The sequence below is a fragment of the Eschrichtius robustus genome, chromosome 16 (genome assembly GCF_028021215.1).
Source record: "Eschrichtius robustus isolate mEscRob2 chromosome 16, mEscRob2.pri, whole genome shotgun sequence".
Classification (NCBI taxonomy): Eukaryota; Metazoa; Chordata; class Mammalia; order Artiodactyla; family Eschrichtiidae; genus Eschrichtius; species Eschrichtius robustus.
Window position 1 is genome coordinate 38,398,846 of NC_090839.1, and position 16,094 is coordinate 38,414,939.

The 16,094-nt window shown below is 38.9% G+C and overlaps 1 protein-coding gene across 1 annotated transcript in view; it reads left to right on the forward strand.

Annotated features, from left to right (window-relative positions):
- The window catches only part of PLCB4 (phospholipase C beta 4), a 423,084-nt gene that overhangs the window by 380,871 nt on the left and 26,119 nt on the right, over nt 1-16,094 (forward strand). Inside the window, exons 28-31 of the mRNA XM_068565571.1 lie at nt 8,033-8,121; nt 8,861-9,011; nt 13,927-13,976; nt 14,127-14,192. Of these exons, the coding sequence (XP_068421672.1) occupies nt 8,033-8,121; nt 8,861-9,011; nt 13,927-13,976; nt 14,127-14,192 (356 nt within the window). The remainder of the gene's footprint in view (nt 1-8,032; nt 8,122-8,860; nt 9,012-13,926; nt 13,977-14,126; nt 14,193-16,094) is intronic.

Sequence of the window (16,094 nt, forward strand, 5' to 3'; positions counted from 1 at the left end):
AAATACTTCTACTGTCTTGCATGCGGTACTCTTTAGACGCCTTGAACTCTGAGCTGACCCATTCCCTCCGGAACAGGAGATAGGTCCAGAACCAGTATTTTCCACCCTGACCCTGTTCCACTCCTGTGAGTTCCCTGTTTTCATTCCTCACCCCCTCGGGAGACAGAGGCAGGGAATTCCACTTTTCCTTCTCGTTACTATAACAACTCCCAAGATACACAAAGAGATAAGCAAACAAAGATGATTCTGGAAGATTCTGAACTCTTCATAGATCTTTCTGTTCCTGAGCTGCCTAGATGTAAAGTATCTCTGGGCTGAAGAACAGAGATGAAGTCTCTCAGCTCTCAGAATCTAAACTTGAACGTGAAAAAAAAAAATGGTAACATTTAGAAGAAGAATGACTAGGCATGAATCAAGCCTGAGTTTAATTTTTTGTAATATTAGTTTTCTACTGAACATAGAGTAAAACAGTCCTCTCGTTCACTTCCACACACACGCACACACAGTAGAAGTACTAGGTTGGGTGCTAAGGTGCATTTTCATTTGTCAAATCCAGTGAGACTCAATGTGCTGGGTTGTCTTTGCTGCTTTTTCTGTAGGTGCAGACACCACTGACAATGGCTTTTACCTATTGCAGCAACTTTGCCACTGTTAGCCACTGCTGTTGGTGATGGGAGACGGTTCCAAAGCTGATGACAATTAAATGAGTGTCAGTATTTCTTTTTTCCCGCCCACTGTTGCTTTGATGGTTTTTATTGTTTGTATTTCTTTTATCATTACTGAGTGGTAGTGAGGAGAACAAATAAGAGAGTCAAAGCCATGCTTCCAGAGTTCATGGATCACCAGTGTGATATTTGTGTCACTACAAGCTGTGTTTCATGAGCCACTTTTCCCTTGTCCCTTGAGCAATGCTTATCACTGCTTCCGCAGCTATAGATTATCTCTCTTCTACAACTAGGCTAATTTTATGTCAGCAAAGACGAAGTGGTTCTTTGTTTATTCGCCCAATTCCCCTTTCTGCCCCCCTTATGATTAAAGATACAGCATGGGGTGGGGGTGTTTCTTGTTCACTTGCCCGGTATCTTCACAGGGTTGCTTTCCAACCTCTTTGCAAAGATAACTGGCCATTTCTTACATCAGATGGTTCCAGAGGAGGAGCAACCTTTATTAATATGCCATTTGTGGGGTATGACCTCAGAATTTCCCAATACAATTTAAAGATTTACCATTTTGTCCTGTCCTTCGTGGATGCTAAAATGTCTCATTCTTTATATCAAATATTTGTTGAAAAACCGATTCACATAGCAGTAATATCCATTTTTATGACCTCTTCTGAACTACAGAAAATATTAGTTAGAACACCAAGAAGAAAAGCTCTAGTGGGAAGGGAGCAGAATGGATTATGGTGAAATACATTGGGAGTTGCTAGGCTAAGTGAATTTATACATGTATTTATTGCATAGTTCCTTGAGATGCTCTGTGAATGTCTGAGAAAAGGGGAGACGTGAGCATTTCCCAATCTTATTCAACCACAAGATCTTCTGGCCTCTGAACCTTCTGTATCTTCTAGCATTACTGGAAATGCAGTTTGGGAAATGATCAATCATTTGGTAGAAGCTAAAAGAGCTAATCCAAAATCATAGTTATAGAATTCGTTGATCTTTACTAGCATCACTTTGAAGCCAACAGGGAACATGTATTTTTCTGCTGCCTTTACCTGTTGATGAAGTAGAAACTGTAGAGTGGGGAATGGAAGGGAACCTGGGCCAGGAGTGAGCACACGGAGGGAGGGGAGGGTGTCACAGGTGCCATGGTTGGTGCTCACCACTGAGGCACCCACGTGCCTTGAAAAACAGTGGTTAAACAAACAAGCAAACAAACAAAACCCAGAGTTCTCCTAAAAAGCCAATAAGTATCTGGAAGTCTGTACTAAGGAACCGCCATCTTCTTTGCAGTTCTTGGGGATACCTAAATTGATGCTTTCAACTCTATATAGAAGTGAGAAAACACGGGCAGGAAGGAGGGAGGAGAAAAACAGGAGTATACATGGAAATTCTTCATCAGGAGACCAGCATTTTGGAAATGGCACTAAACCCCAAAATAGTTGGTATTTTTAAAAAGTATAAATAAGTAAGACTGGTAGACTTGAAACAACAGAAACGTTTATTCTCTCACAGTTCTGAAAGCTAAAAGTTTGAAATCAAGCAGTCAGCAGGACCATGCTCCCTCTGGAGACTCTTAGGAAAATCCTTCCTTTCCTCTTCCCAGACCCTCCTGGTGGCTGCCCGCAGCCCTTAGTGTTCCTTGGTTTGTAGCTGTATCACTGCAATCTGCCTCCATCATCACCTGGCCTTTCTTCTCTTTGTCTCTGTGTGTCCTGTCCTCTTCTTATAAACATACTAGTCATGGGATTTAGGACCAGCCTTAATCCAGGATGGTTTCATCTCAGACCTTCACTAATTACATGTGCAAAGGCCCTGTTTATGAATAAGGTCACATTCTGAGGTTCTGGGCAGACATGAATCTTTGGAGGCAGTGTTCAACCCAATGAGCCCTCTTGATTCTGCTTTATTTTCTCGATACTCATTTTCTCCATTAATTATTCTTCCATAACTATTTTAAAGCTTATTAGGAACAAAGTTTGTTAGGAATGCCCATCAGGCATATAGGTTGTTATATTATATATCTGAACTGCCAATTTCTGATTTAAAAATGATGAAGAAATCATTTTTTGCACTAACATATTCCTTGCAAAGTCATCTTTTATAGAAAAATTGAAAGTCCATCTAAATATCTAGCAGTGGGGAGTAGTTTTATACATAAACTCAATGGAACATTGTCTACTCACTAAAGATAATTTTCAGAGTTCTACAGATATAAACTAATACATCTAAAAAGCATATTATATAATTTTTTCTTCCAGTTGTATTGAGATATAATTGACGTACAGCGCTATGTAAGTTTAAGGTGTACAGCATAATGATTTGATTTATATACATCATGAAATGATTATCACAGTAAGTTTAGTGAACATCCATCATCTCATATAGATACAAAATTAAAGAAATAGGAAAAAAACTTTTCCTTGTGATGAGAACTCTTAGGGTTTATTCTCTTAACAACTTTCATATTTAACATACAGCACTGTTAATTATGTTTATCATGTTGTACATATGTCCCTGGTACTTATTAATCTTATAACTAGAAGTTTGTGCCTTTTGTATAGCCACTCTGATAGGTGTGAGGTGATATGTCACTGTGGCTTTGATTTGCATTTCCCTGATGAGTCATGATGTTGAGCATCTTTTCATGTGTCTGTTGGCCATTTGTATGTCTTCTTTGGAAAACTGTCTATTCAGATCCTTTGCCCTTTTTTTTTTAATCAGGTTGTTTGTTTTTTTTGATGTTGAGTTGTATGAGTTCTTTGTATATTTTGGATATTAATCCCTTGTCAGATTTATCATTTGCAAATATCTTCTCCCACTCAGTAGATAGTATTTTTGTTTTGTTGATGGTTTCCTTCACTGTGCAAAAGTCTTTAGTTTGATGTACTCCCATTTGTTTATTTTTGCTTTTGTTTCCCTTATGTGAGGAGTCATATCCGAAAAAATATTATTAAGACTGATGTCAAAGAGCTTACTGCCTATGTTTTCTTCTAGAAGTTTTTTTGGTTTCAGGTCTTACATTTAAGTCTTTAATCCATTTTGAATTTATTTTTGTGCATAATGTGAGAGAGTAATCTAGTTTCATTCTTCTGTATGTAGCTGTCCAGTTTTCCCAATACCATTTATTGAAGTCTGTCTTTTCCCCATTGTATATTCTTGCCTCTTTTGTCACAGATTAATTGCCCATATAAGTGCGGGCTCATTTCTAGGCTCTCTATTCTGTTCCATTGATCTATGTATCTGTTTTGGTGTCAGTACCATACTATTTTGATTACTGTAGCTTTTAGTATAGTTTGAAATCAGGGAGTGTGATACCTCCAGCTTTGTTCTTTAAGATTGTTTTGACTATTCAGGGTCTTTTGTGTCTCCATATGAATTTTAGAATTATTTGTTCTAATTCTGTGAAGAATGTCATTGGTATTTTTATAAGAATTACATTGTATCTGTAGATTGCCTTGGGTAGTATGGTCAATTTTATCAATATTAATTCTTCCAATCCATGAACACAGTATATCTTTCCATCTTTTTGTGTCATCTTCAATTTCTTTCATCAGTGTCTTTACTTTTCCAAGTATAGGTCTTTTACCTACTTAGTTAGGTTTATTTCTAGGTTTGTTTTTTTTTTTTTGATGTGATTGTAAATAGATTGTTTTCCTGCTTTCTCTTTCTGATAGTTTGTTGTTAGTGTACAGAAAAGCAACAGATTTATGTATATTAATTTTGTATCCTGCAATGTTACTGAATTCATTAATGAGTTCTGGTGTTTTTTGGTGGCATCTTTAGAATTTTCTATGTATAGTATCATGTCATCTGAAAACAGTGACAATTTTACTTCTTCCTTTGCAATTTTGATTCCTTTTATTTCTTTTTCCTGTCTGATTGATGTGGCTAGGACTTCCCATATTGTTTTGAATAAAAATGGCAAGAGTGGGCATCCTTGTCTTGTTCCTGATCTGAGAGGAAATGTTTTCAGCTTTTCACTATTGAGTATGATGCTGGCTGTGTGCTTGTCATATAAGGTCTTTATTATGTTGAGGTATGTTCCCTCTATACCCAGTTTGTTGAAGGTTTATAATCATAAATGGATGTTGAATTTTGTGAAATGTTTTTTCTGCATCTATTGAGATGATCATGTTACTTTTTTAAAATTTTATTTTATTTATTTTTTATACAGCAGGTTCTTATTAGTTATCCATTTTATACATATTAGTGTATATATGTCAATCACAGTCTCCCTGTTCATCACACCACCACCACCACCCCCTGCCACTTTCTCCCCTTGGTGTCCATACATTTGTCCTCTACATCTGTGTCTCAATTTCTGCCCTGCAAGCCGGTTCATCTGTACAATTTTTCTATGTTCCACATATATGCGTTAATATACGATATTTCCTTTTCTCTTTCTGACTTACTTCACTCTGTATGACAGTCTCTAGATTCATCCACGTCTCTACAAATGACCCAATTTCGTTCCTTTTTATGGCTGAGTAATATTCCGTTGTATATATGTACCACATCTTCTTTATCCAGTCGTCTGTCGATGGACATTTAGGTTGCTTCCATGACCTGGTTATTGTAAATGGTGCTGCAATGAACATTGGGGTGCATGTGTCTTTTTGAATTATGGTTTTCTCTGGGTATATGCCCAGTAGTGGGATTGCTGGGTCATAAGGTAATTCTATTTTTAGGTTTTTAAAGAACATCCATACTGTTCTCCATAGTGGCTGTATCAATTTACATTCCCACCAACAGTGCAAGAGGGTTCCCTTTTCTCCACACCCTCTCCAGCATTTGTTGTTTGTAGATTTTCTGATGATGCCCATTCTAACCGGTGTGAGGTGATACCTCATTGTAGTTTTGATTTGCATTTCTCTAATAATTAGCGATGTTGATCAGCTTTTCATGTGCTTCTTGGCCATCTGTATGTCTTCTTTGGAGAAATGTCTCTTTAGGTCTTCTGCCCATTTTTGGATTGGGTTGTTTGTTTTTTTAATATTGAGCTGCATGAGCTGTTTATATATTTTGGAGATTAATCCTTTGTCCATTGATTCATTTGCAAATATTTTCTACCATTCTGGGGGTTGTCTTTTCGTCTTGTTTATGGTTTCCTTTGCTGTGCAAAAGCTTTGAGGTTTCATTAGGTCCCATTTGTTTCTTTTTGTTTTTATTTCCATTACTCTAGGAGGTGGACCAAAAAATACCTTGCCGTGATTTATGTCAAAGAGTGTTCTTCCTATGTTTTCCTCTAAGAGTTTTATAGTGTCGGGTCTTACATTTAGGTCTCAAATCCATTTTGAGTTTATTTTTGTGTATGGTTTTAGGGAGTGTTCTAATTTCATTCTTCTACATGTAGCTGTCCAGTTTTCCCAGCACCACTTATTGAAGAGACTGTCTTTTCTCCATTGTATATCCTTGCCTCCTTTGTCATAGATTAGTTGACCATAGGTGCGTGGGTTTATCTCTGGGCTTTCTATCCTTTTCCATTGATCCATATTTCTGTTTTTGTGCCAGTACCATATTGTCTTGATTACTATAGCTTTGTAGTATAGTCTGAAGTCAGGGAGTCTGATTCCTCCAGCTCCGTTTTTTTCCCTTAAGACTGCTTTGGCTATGTGGGGTCTTTTGTATCTCCATACAAATTTTAAGATTTTTTGTTCTAGTCTGTAAAAACTGCCATTGGTAATTTGATAGGGATTGCATTGAATCTATAGATTGCTTTGGGTAGTATAGTCATTTTCACAATATTGATTCTTCCATTCCAAAAACATGGTGTTTCTCTCCATCTGTTTGTATCATCTTTAATTTCTTTCATCAGTGTCTTATACTTTTCTGCATACAGGTCTTTTGTCTGCCTAGGTAGGTTTATTCCTAGGTATTTTATTCTTTTTGTTGCAGTGGTAAATGTGAGTGTTTCCTTAATTTCTCTTTCAGATTTTTCATCATTAGTGTATAGGAATGCAAGAGATTTCTGTGCATTAATTTTGTATCCTGCAACTTTACCAAATTCATTGATAAGCTCTAGTAGTTTTCTGGTGGCATCTTTAGGATTCTCTGTGTATAGTATCATGTCGTTTGCAAACAGTGACAGTTTTACTTCTTTTCCAATTTGTATTCCTTTTATTTCTTTTTATTCTCTGATTGCCATGGCTAGGACTTCCAAAACTATGTTGAATAATAGTGGTGAGAGTGGACATCCTTGTCTTGTTCCTGATCTTAGAGGAAATGCTTTCAGTTTTTCACCATTGAGAATGATGTTTGCTGTGGGTTTGTCATATATGGCCTTTATTATGTTGAGGTAGGTTCCCTCTATGCCCACTTTCTGGAGAGTTTTTGTCATAAATGGGTGTTGAATTTTGTCTGGGATGGGCAGAAGAGGAGATGTTTACTTTTCATTTTATACATTTGAATGTTTATCATGTGCATATATTATTTTCTATTATAAAAGAGAAAAAAATTAAGAAAAAATTTAAAAATCATATGAATGTAATTAGGAAGGTGATTCTGCTAGGGGTAAACTTAAAAACATACAACGTTTAAAAGTTGTAAATTATGTACTGCTTTAAGGGTATGAGAATAATGATTCCTTCTGTAATTTTGATAAATTATACAAAATTGTATGAAATTCCATTTGAAAGTACTTGGAACTCTTCAATTGATGTTTTGTAAAAGACGATTTTCTTTTTTTTTTTGGCCACACGGGGAGGCTCATGGGATCTTAGTTCCCCGACCAGGGATTGAACCTGGGCCACCACAGTGAAAGCACCAAGTCCTAACCACTGGACTGCCAAGGAATTCCCTAAAAGATGAAATCTTGAAATATTTCTCCAGTGTTTTCTCAGCTGTAATTTGCACTCACTTTATCTACATAGTACCAAAATTGGCTTTAAATATGCGTTTTCCTTCTGTATCTAAAAATAAGGCTAGTGCTGGTGGCGTCTACTGTGCTCCAGGTACTTTTTCATTGAATGCTCATAGTGCCTATGCAGGGTGGGTGGTATCAGTTCTAATTTTCTATGAAGAAACTGAGGCTGGAAATATTGATCAACTTGTTAAAAGTCACACAAGTAAAGAGACCCCAAGGCAATTCGCTTAGCTTGACCTGCCTCCCCATCTTCTTTATTTGGGAAAAAAAAATAAAGGGAAACTAAGAGAAAATCATCTGGCCTTTTATTCTAGCCTTTTCTTATTTCTGGTTTTCAGCAACTAGCTGTGCTTTTCTAACCTTGTCTTATGTCCTAGGAGAAGGTACTTAACAGAAGGCATCACAGGGGTCGGAGATTATAAACAGTTTGTTAGCTGAATTTTCATAGATGTTTTCAGTAAAACAGAGAATTCACAGCTCAGTGATATTTTTTTTTTCCCCCCAGATATTGTGGATGCTTTATCAGATCCAAAGAAATTTCTTTCCATTACGGAAAAGAGAGCAGACCAAATGAGAGCTATGGGCATTGAAACCGTAAGTAACAATGGTCAATTAAAGACAGCCGAGTTGGGGAAGTTTGGTTGTCTAACAATGATTACAAGAGCAAGACAAAGTAATAAATTAATAGAACAAGTTCAGAAGTGGTTTTTGAAACTGAACTTATCAATTCAACAAAAGAGTTTCAAAAGTCTATGAGGACGTAGCATATTTAATAAAATGTGACCCACTTCCTCACTGTGGCTTCACTCACATCCAGGGATCCTGGCCCCATTAGAAATGAAATGGAAAACATTCATGATGCTTTTAGGAACATTTAGAATATAGGATGCTTTTGTGAGACACTGAAATACCAGCTAACCTTATTCAGTGTATTAATGAAATTGGCATTTACTATCATTTATTTTTTACTAGTCTTGCATCCAACCTTCAATTTCAGTGCACAGTTGTGGTGTTTGCTTCTTTGTTTTTAAAGCTCCCATTACTCCTCAGTTTAGAATGGAAACGGAAATCTCTCCAGTAGCTGGACAAAAAGAAGGTATACCCTGCTTGTAAAGGAGCTACATCTGCCTTCCTTGGCTTCATCATTTGGCTCAAGCCTGAGGAAACCATGTGTTTACTCCAGCCAAGCAAAGATTTATTTAAGGAGTAGAGGCTAGGATGCAGAAGGGTAGAAGTTGATGGTACAGACTGGATTCAGTAAAAGGAAGAATGTGCAAGACATTTGATCTCGAGGTGGCATTCATTTGGGTCAGTATAAACATTTCTGTTCCAGAGTGACATTGCCGACGTACCCAGTGACACGTCGAAGAATGACAAGAAAGGGAAAGCCAACACGGCGAAAGCAAGTGTGACCCCTCAGAGCAGCTCAGAGCTCAGGCCCACCACCACGGCTGCCCTGGGAGCTGGCCTGGAGGCCAAGAAAGGTAAAGGAGAGTTGTCTGGGCTCCTTGTCTCTTCTGGCAATTTTAGAATCTTTGATGCAGGTATTTAGAATTGTTAATTTTGCCAATTTTCATGGTTCCATAAATCTCAAGAGCAGCAGGTTTTCTTGTGGGTTGAACAAACAGCTTAATTTCCCTGAGTGGTTAACAGGAAGTCAGTGTTTCATCTGCTAGATCCCCTGCACTGTAGTCGTACTGCGTACAATATTCATAGACCTAGAAATGCTTACATTCGGTGTCCTTTATGGAAAAAAACATTCACAGAGTGAACTTAGCGAACTCATCCCCTCTCTCCTCCAGATACTACCATAGGGATGGGCAGTGAGCTTATGAACCAACGGAATCATGATTGTTCTGACATTCCTGGATTCCTTTATTGATAATTTCCCCCCATCTGTAGATATTTAGCATCCGTGACTATTTATTTGTAAAATTATCAGACGGGCATCTGAAGGCCAGTTCTGTGTGGTTACCTATGAATGAAACGAAAGATCATTAGAGGTGGCATTGCAAAGAATTATGTGTCCCGTGTGCTGGTGTGTAGGGGGAGCAATTGTACTGATATAAAGGGAACTTCCATTCTTATTGTCCAGGCCTCCATTCTGATTAGATGGTCCCCATCCCATATGATAATTAAATATTTTAAATATTCTCCTTGACCTGAATCATTTACTAAATTCGCTCTTCTTTAAGAAGAATTTCTGCTTTTCCTAATGGTTTTCTACTCAGTATATATATCTCCCATTTATATATGAATTCAGCATCTTTGGTGTAAGAAGATCAAGTTGTCCCTGTACTTAAATACATACAGTGCTGCAGTTTAAGGTAAGAAATGACAGATTTTCCTTAACCAAAGCAGCATTGTAATTTAGCAGGAAACTAAGTGTGCACTGAGCTTTGTGAAACAAATTAGAGAATGAGATGGCACAAAAGTAGCCCCAGTTGTACTTTGCAACTTATGTCTGTTTCTCCCTGGAAAGAACACGGAACAAGGTAATGATACAGGATTTGGGCGTTCTGTCCAGCACTGGTCGTTCTTAACATCAGCCACCCAGACAGAGATAGAGAGTGGAAAATGGGAGAGTTTTTGTTTAGTTAAAGTTCTTGTGTCATGCCTACCAGCACATAAAGACATTAGTAATTATAGTGAGTTAAGTGGCCTGCAAAAGCAGTGTGACTAGCTTTCAGAGGACAGAAGTGATCCTAGTTCTAGAAGGGACCATGTTTGTGTTTTGAACTGTTTCACTCCTGGTTCCAAATGAGGTTACACAGGAAGGAGCCACTGGAAGAAAGCTCTCCCTTTCCCTCGTCCCCTCGGCAGACGCCCTGAGGAAGAGGGTCTACACACTTTCATTTTGACCTTTTGTTCAAGAGACTTGGGAGCCTTCTCTAAGTGGCAGTACTCGGTTCTACGAGAAATGCCTTCGCACCTTCGGGGACCTCACATGGCCCCGGGGGGTAAGATGGGACAGGTTACCACCCCTTGGCCAGGCAGTGTTCATGAGCGCTGACCTCTCAGAAACAAGAGGGAGAGGGCCCCTTCCAGCTGGCGCTCAGAGGAGACTTAAGGATGACCTCCTAACTGAGCTTGGCCTTGAAACGAAGGTCTGACGTGAACAGGAAGAGAAGGTGGAGGAGCCCAGGAGGAGACCACATAGGAAGCAGCCAGGGGTAGGAAAGGGGGCAGGGCCAGTCCTGGTCTGGAAAGGATCTGGGACCACCTGAGAATGGGAAATGACATTAGAGGATTTTTTTAAGAAGATTAAAACAGTCTTGGCAGAAATATTCTTTAAAAGGAAGGAATAGATGCTAAGGGCAAGTGAAGAATTAGGGTATTTGTGCCTCTACTATAACACTTATCACCTTATATTTATATTATATATTTATTCACATTATATTTTTATGACGTGATAACAACCAGAGAAAGTGGTTATTGCCGACAAGACCACCCCTCTGTCATTCAATGTGTCCCTGGAATGATGCCTAGTAAAGATCTAAAGTCTCTTCTCTTAGGAAGTAAATGGCTGATGAACGAATGAGCCATACTAATGGCGAGGAGGGCCTGAATTAGGCTGGAAGTACTCAGAGGGAAAGGAAGGATGGAAATCAGTTGGTGGCTTGGATATGGGACTTAGGAGGTAACTCAGCAACTTCAGGGTCAGGTCACAGAGAGAGATGGTGCCATTGAGCGAAGTAGAGAACTCAAGAGGAAGAAAAGCTTTGAGTAAGATGATTCTGGTCCTGGACATCATCAAGTTCAAGCTGTTGGTGGTACATCTGGGTGGAAACATGCAACAGCAGAGCTGTGGTAGGTAAAGAAGAGGGAGAAGGGAGAGAAAGAGAGAGATAGAGCGAATGTGAGAATGCTTAGAAAGATAGCAGGAATGAAAACAAAGAAAAACAGAGAGAGAGAGATCTATATTATAAGAAGAATGAGTTTTGGAAGGTAATATAAACAGTCCAGAGAAGTTAAGACTGCATAATTACCGTGTAATCAGGGATGCCTGGGTGATGAGAATGGAAACCAGGTTAGAAAAATTGATGATTTAAGATATAAAATGGTTGTTGTGGAGAACAGTAGCATGTTGGTAGGAACCAGTGAAGAGAAAGAGAAGGAAAATGCAAGAGAGAGGTATATAGTGAAACAGGCTCTGAGGAAGAGCTGAATCAAGAGAAAGGAAACGATCCTGCTGCATAAAGAGGGAAGAGAGGTGTCCTGTCTGAGCCAAGAAGAGAATTTTCAGGGTGGAAAGGAAGCCATCAGGGTGGAACCCGACAGAATTTGCTGTGAACATCTGTAAAGGAGAGGAGTCCTGAAGTTCTACATGATATCTCTTAGACACACAGCCAAATAGCAATAACTGCACCAATGCTGCTTGATTTTCTCTTTAATTTTAAGGATAAAGAATTAAGGAAACTCAACTAGTTGATCTCCAAATTACGGTTTGAGAGAAAACAAGTCATTTTTAATGAGCTGCATTGATAGAAACAAAAAATTTATATACTGAACCTTCAACTAGTCAAAATCTTTGGGGCCCAAAATGTACAAATTCACCCCTACTCTCACACCAGAAGCCTGGAGACCTACACTATCCAATATAGAAACCACTGGCCACATGTGGCTATTTAGGCTTAAAAATCAAAACTTGAGTTCCTCAGGTACACTGGCCACATTTCAGGTGCTCAAGAGCCACATGTAACTCGTGGCCATCCACTGGACAGCTCACAGATGGAACATATCCACTCTTGTTGGAAGTCCTATTAGACAAGCTGCTTTGGACATATAGATGGAACCAGGCATGTACCAGTTCCTGTTCTGTAGAGTGTGTTTTTTTCCTAACTAACTAAATCATTCATAGGAACTAACATTTTTTCAATGTGTCTTTCTCCAAAAAAGGCAAAATGTTTATGTTTTCACAGGGTCCTGTTAATCAAGATTTCATTGAACAAACACCAAAAAAGAGTCTCATCAGACTAGGTCAAACTCTTAGTATTTGTTAGATCTCCAGAGGACCTTGCATGCCCCCGAATTCTGTATGTTCATTTTATAGAAGAGAGAAAAGAGACCCAAAGATAGGGAGCTCTTAGCGATGCCAGGATAGACTCCTCTGCCCTGCAGTAAAGCAGGGATTTAGCTTGTGATGTCAGATCTAAGAGATTAGAGAGTAGCCCCATGATCCCTTGACATCCCTATCACAAAATGTTATAAATCAGAAGACTGATTTCTCTCCACCATGACTCTCCTTTTTTCTGTCCTTACCACGCTCACACTGGATGTGCACATCTTCTTAAAATGAGTACAGCTGAAAAACAAGAGCCTAGAACTTGACACCTATCTTTCTTGAATATTTCATACCTAGCCTTTGGGATTCTAATGGAAATCAATTATAGTACAGAGTGCACATTTGTCTTGTTTGCCTAAGATGAAAATCTGCAGTCAAACAGAACATGTTTTGGGATTCGCCTGTAAATGTGGTTGCCATGACAACACCTGGCTTAGCATCACTCCAGTAACAGGATGACTTAGTACATTACTCTAGGTCCTCATGACAGTATCCTGTTCTAAGATGGTTTGATTTCATTATTTCATTATTTTCTGTCTGTTAAAGGCGTTCTTGGGCTCAGTAGCATATCACTTAAATGCTAAAATTAAATTCAATTAAAGAAAGGGGCTGAAAAAATGTTTTGTTCTTTGATGATGGTTAAGCTGGGAATAGAGCTGGTAGTTAGTGGACTGATAGGATGAGCCTTCAAATACAAAGATAAAGGTAACTGTAATAGATTCTGCTGTGCCTGGTCTGATCTCCTCTATGGGGTTGGTGCCGCAACACTCGGTGTCTAGGAATACTGCCTGACTGCAAATCACAGCTGCACTTTTCTCCCTAGAATTGCCCTCAGACCATGGGAGTTCTCTTGCCTCGAAAAGGAAGGTTCTGTAAAACCTCTGACACCCTTAGCTGAGTGGTATGGGGTTACAAAAGCCCAGTCACCTTACCTCAAGATAGAACAACACCAGAGGGCCATTTATGCTAAAGAATTTCCTGTAGGATCAGACCGAGGCTGGATTTCAGCTAGAAAGACACTCAAACTTCTTCCTCTGCCCTATCCTGCTTCTCTCCCACCCTCTAAGGGGTTTCTCCTGAGAGCCTTCCCTTGATAAATCGTGTGTACACAAATCCCCTTTTCAGGCTCTGATAGTAGGCAACCTGACCTAAGACAATAAACGTTTTGGGTAAGTGTCTAATTAATTGCTCTGTAATAGGAAACTAAGATGTTTATATCCATAACATTACATGGAAAGCTGCGTCAGCATCTTTAGATGCGATTTCAAAACTGAATTTGATATGATCACTTATTCTCTCTCATTTTTAATATACACAGTGACTTTTTATTTCAGGTATTGAACTGATCCCTCAAGTGAGGATAGAAGATTTAAAGCAGATGAAGGTAAAATTACTACGTCATTTTGCCAGCACTCTTGTGTTCTGCCTGTTGGTGAAACTGACTTATTTTTGTTTCTCACCAACTGTAATCATTGTGGTAGTACTACACAAACTTATTTGGGATCCTGTTTTTCTTTATCCCCCCCCGCCACAGGCTTACTTGAAGCATTTAAAGAAACAACAGAAGGAGCTCAATTCTTTAAAGAAGAAACATGCAAAGGTACAGTGTTTTGTGTAGGCAAGCAATATGTGTGTGTAGTTTTGTTTGCTTGTTTGTGTGTTTTTTTCCTTTTAGCTCTCTGATGAAACCTCACAGCCAAAAACACTACTTAGAAACTGATACCAGCCAACTGGGCAGAAGGACCTTCATTTTAACTGGTTAGAAATGAAATTTAAAAATAGAATCCATTTGGGATTTGTTGTCACTGATTTGTGATCTGTGTTTCTAACATTTATTTCAAAAGCATAACAAAGCTTCACCCATTTCAAAATTGTTTCATAATTTGACTTTATCTAAACGAGTGGGCTGTCACCTGACTATTGAAAACCAGCACATAGTCTTAGTCTCTGGGTATCGAAATTCCCTTAGTCACTGGCAAATAGTTTGCCATACACAGTGTGTCAGGGGAGATGCTGGCCAGCTCCAAACTTCTCTCCCAAGCCACCTAGAGAAAGATCTTGTCTCACCTTTCCCCCATTATGTAAACTCTGCTTGCTGGCCTACTTATGGAATATAGTTGTTGTTCCCACTTACCCATAAGAAGAGGTCTTTGAACAGTGATCATGAGAAGTTCTAAGTTAGCTACAAATTTAAGAGAATAGCAGGAATTCTCATGTAGGTTGAAAAACTTCACAGCACCCAGACACCATCCTGCTTTCAAGTCTCCCCTCACAGGGAAAAGAGACAAACGTGATATCTTTTTCCTTCCTAAGATGTATCACAACAGCTGCTGCTGCTGGAAGGGTAAATATGTCCTCTTCCATTACGGGTAAGGAGAGCAAGAGAAATTTTAATTTCTTAACTTGAAAGGACTTCTGAATTCTTTTAAGCTCATGTTGCCATCCCATTTCTTTATACCCTGACCCCAGCCTCAAACCAAGGCGCAGCCTGAAGAGCTGGACTTGAGTGATGAACCTCTGAGTCACTTCAAATATGAAGATGCAAAGAGTGCAGCCTGGAACTCTGTCATCTCTTTAATAGTTTGTGCTCCTTTGAGAAATTTGGCCTAATCTTGGCCTAGTAATAGTCCCTGTATTATTGGCTTCATGGATTTGCTGATATAGAGGTCACTTCAAAGACTGCTCGAATTGCAGTTCTATTCAATGGAATTCCTTTCTTTGCCCACGTGGGAAACTCACCACAGATGTTTATAAGTGTGGAGACAGAGCTCAAGTAAGGATTTCCATTTTCTTGGTCATTGGCAACAAGCTGGAATATGGAAAGGGAACAGAAAAGGGAGAGAAAAGGAAATTCAAATTCACTTTCAATGACTTTGGTTATTAGGAATGGCGTTGGTAGCCATATGGCAAGGCGTCATCCACCAGATTTTCCTTCTATTTAAGTTGGATCTCTGTTATTGAGGTAGGCATCTCAATGGCCTTTGGACTGATTGGAAATTTAAACATTTTGGCCTGAGTCTCATTTAATATTTCCTTGAGGCATGACCAGGAAATATACCATGTCTGATAATAATAAGAATAATATACCATCTAGGAGTTTTGTATGTGAAGTATTTTCCAGATGCTGTGCTCAGCACTTTATATTTATTACCTCATATTATACTCTCTACCCTATAAGATAAATTCTAAGTCCCCATTGTGCACATGTGGAAGTTAAGATCAGGGAAGTGAAGCCATGTAACTAATGCCCCAGCATTAGAGGGTAGCAGAGCCAATATTTGAACCCAAATTGTCTTGAGTCTGGAACCCATACTCTTATTGCATTATTCTGTGAAGGATATTGGATGCTTCAGTAAGTAAACAAGTTCCCCCTTTGCATCAAAGGCAGTGACAGCACATGGGACAGTATTTAAATCTCCATCTAGTTTGGACAGTGTCAATATACTGGTTACCTGGACAGCTGCTGAGGAAGGTTGCTCCTTGGTTCTTTAGAACTTGACCT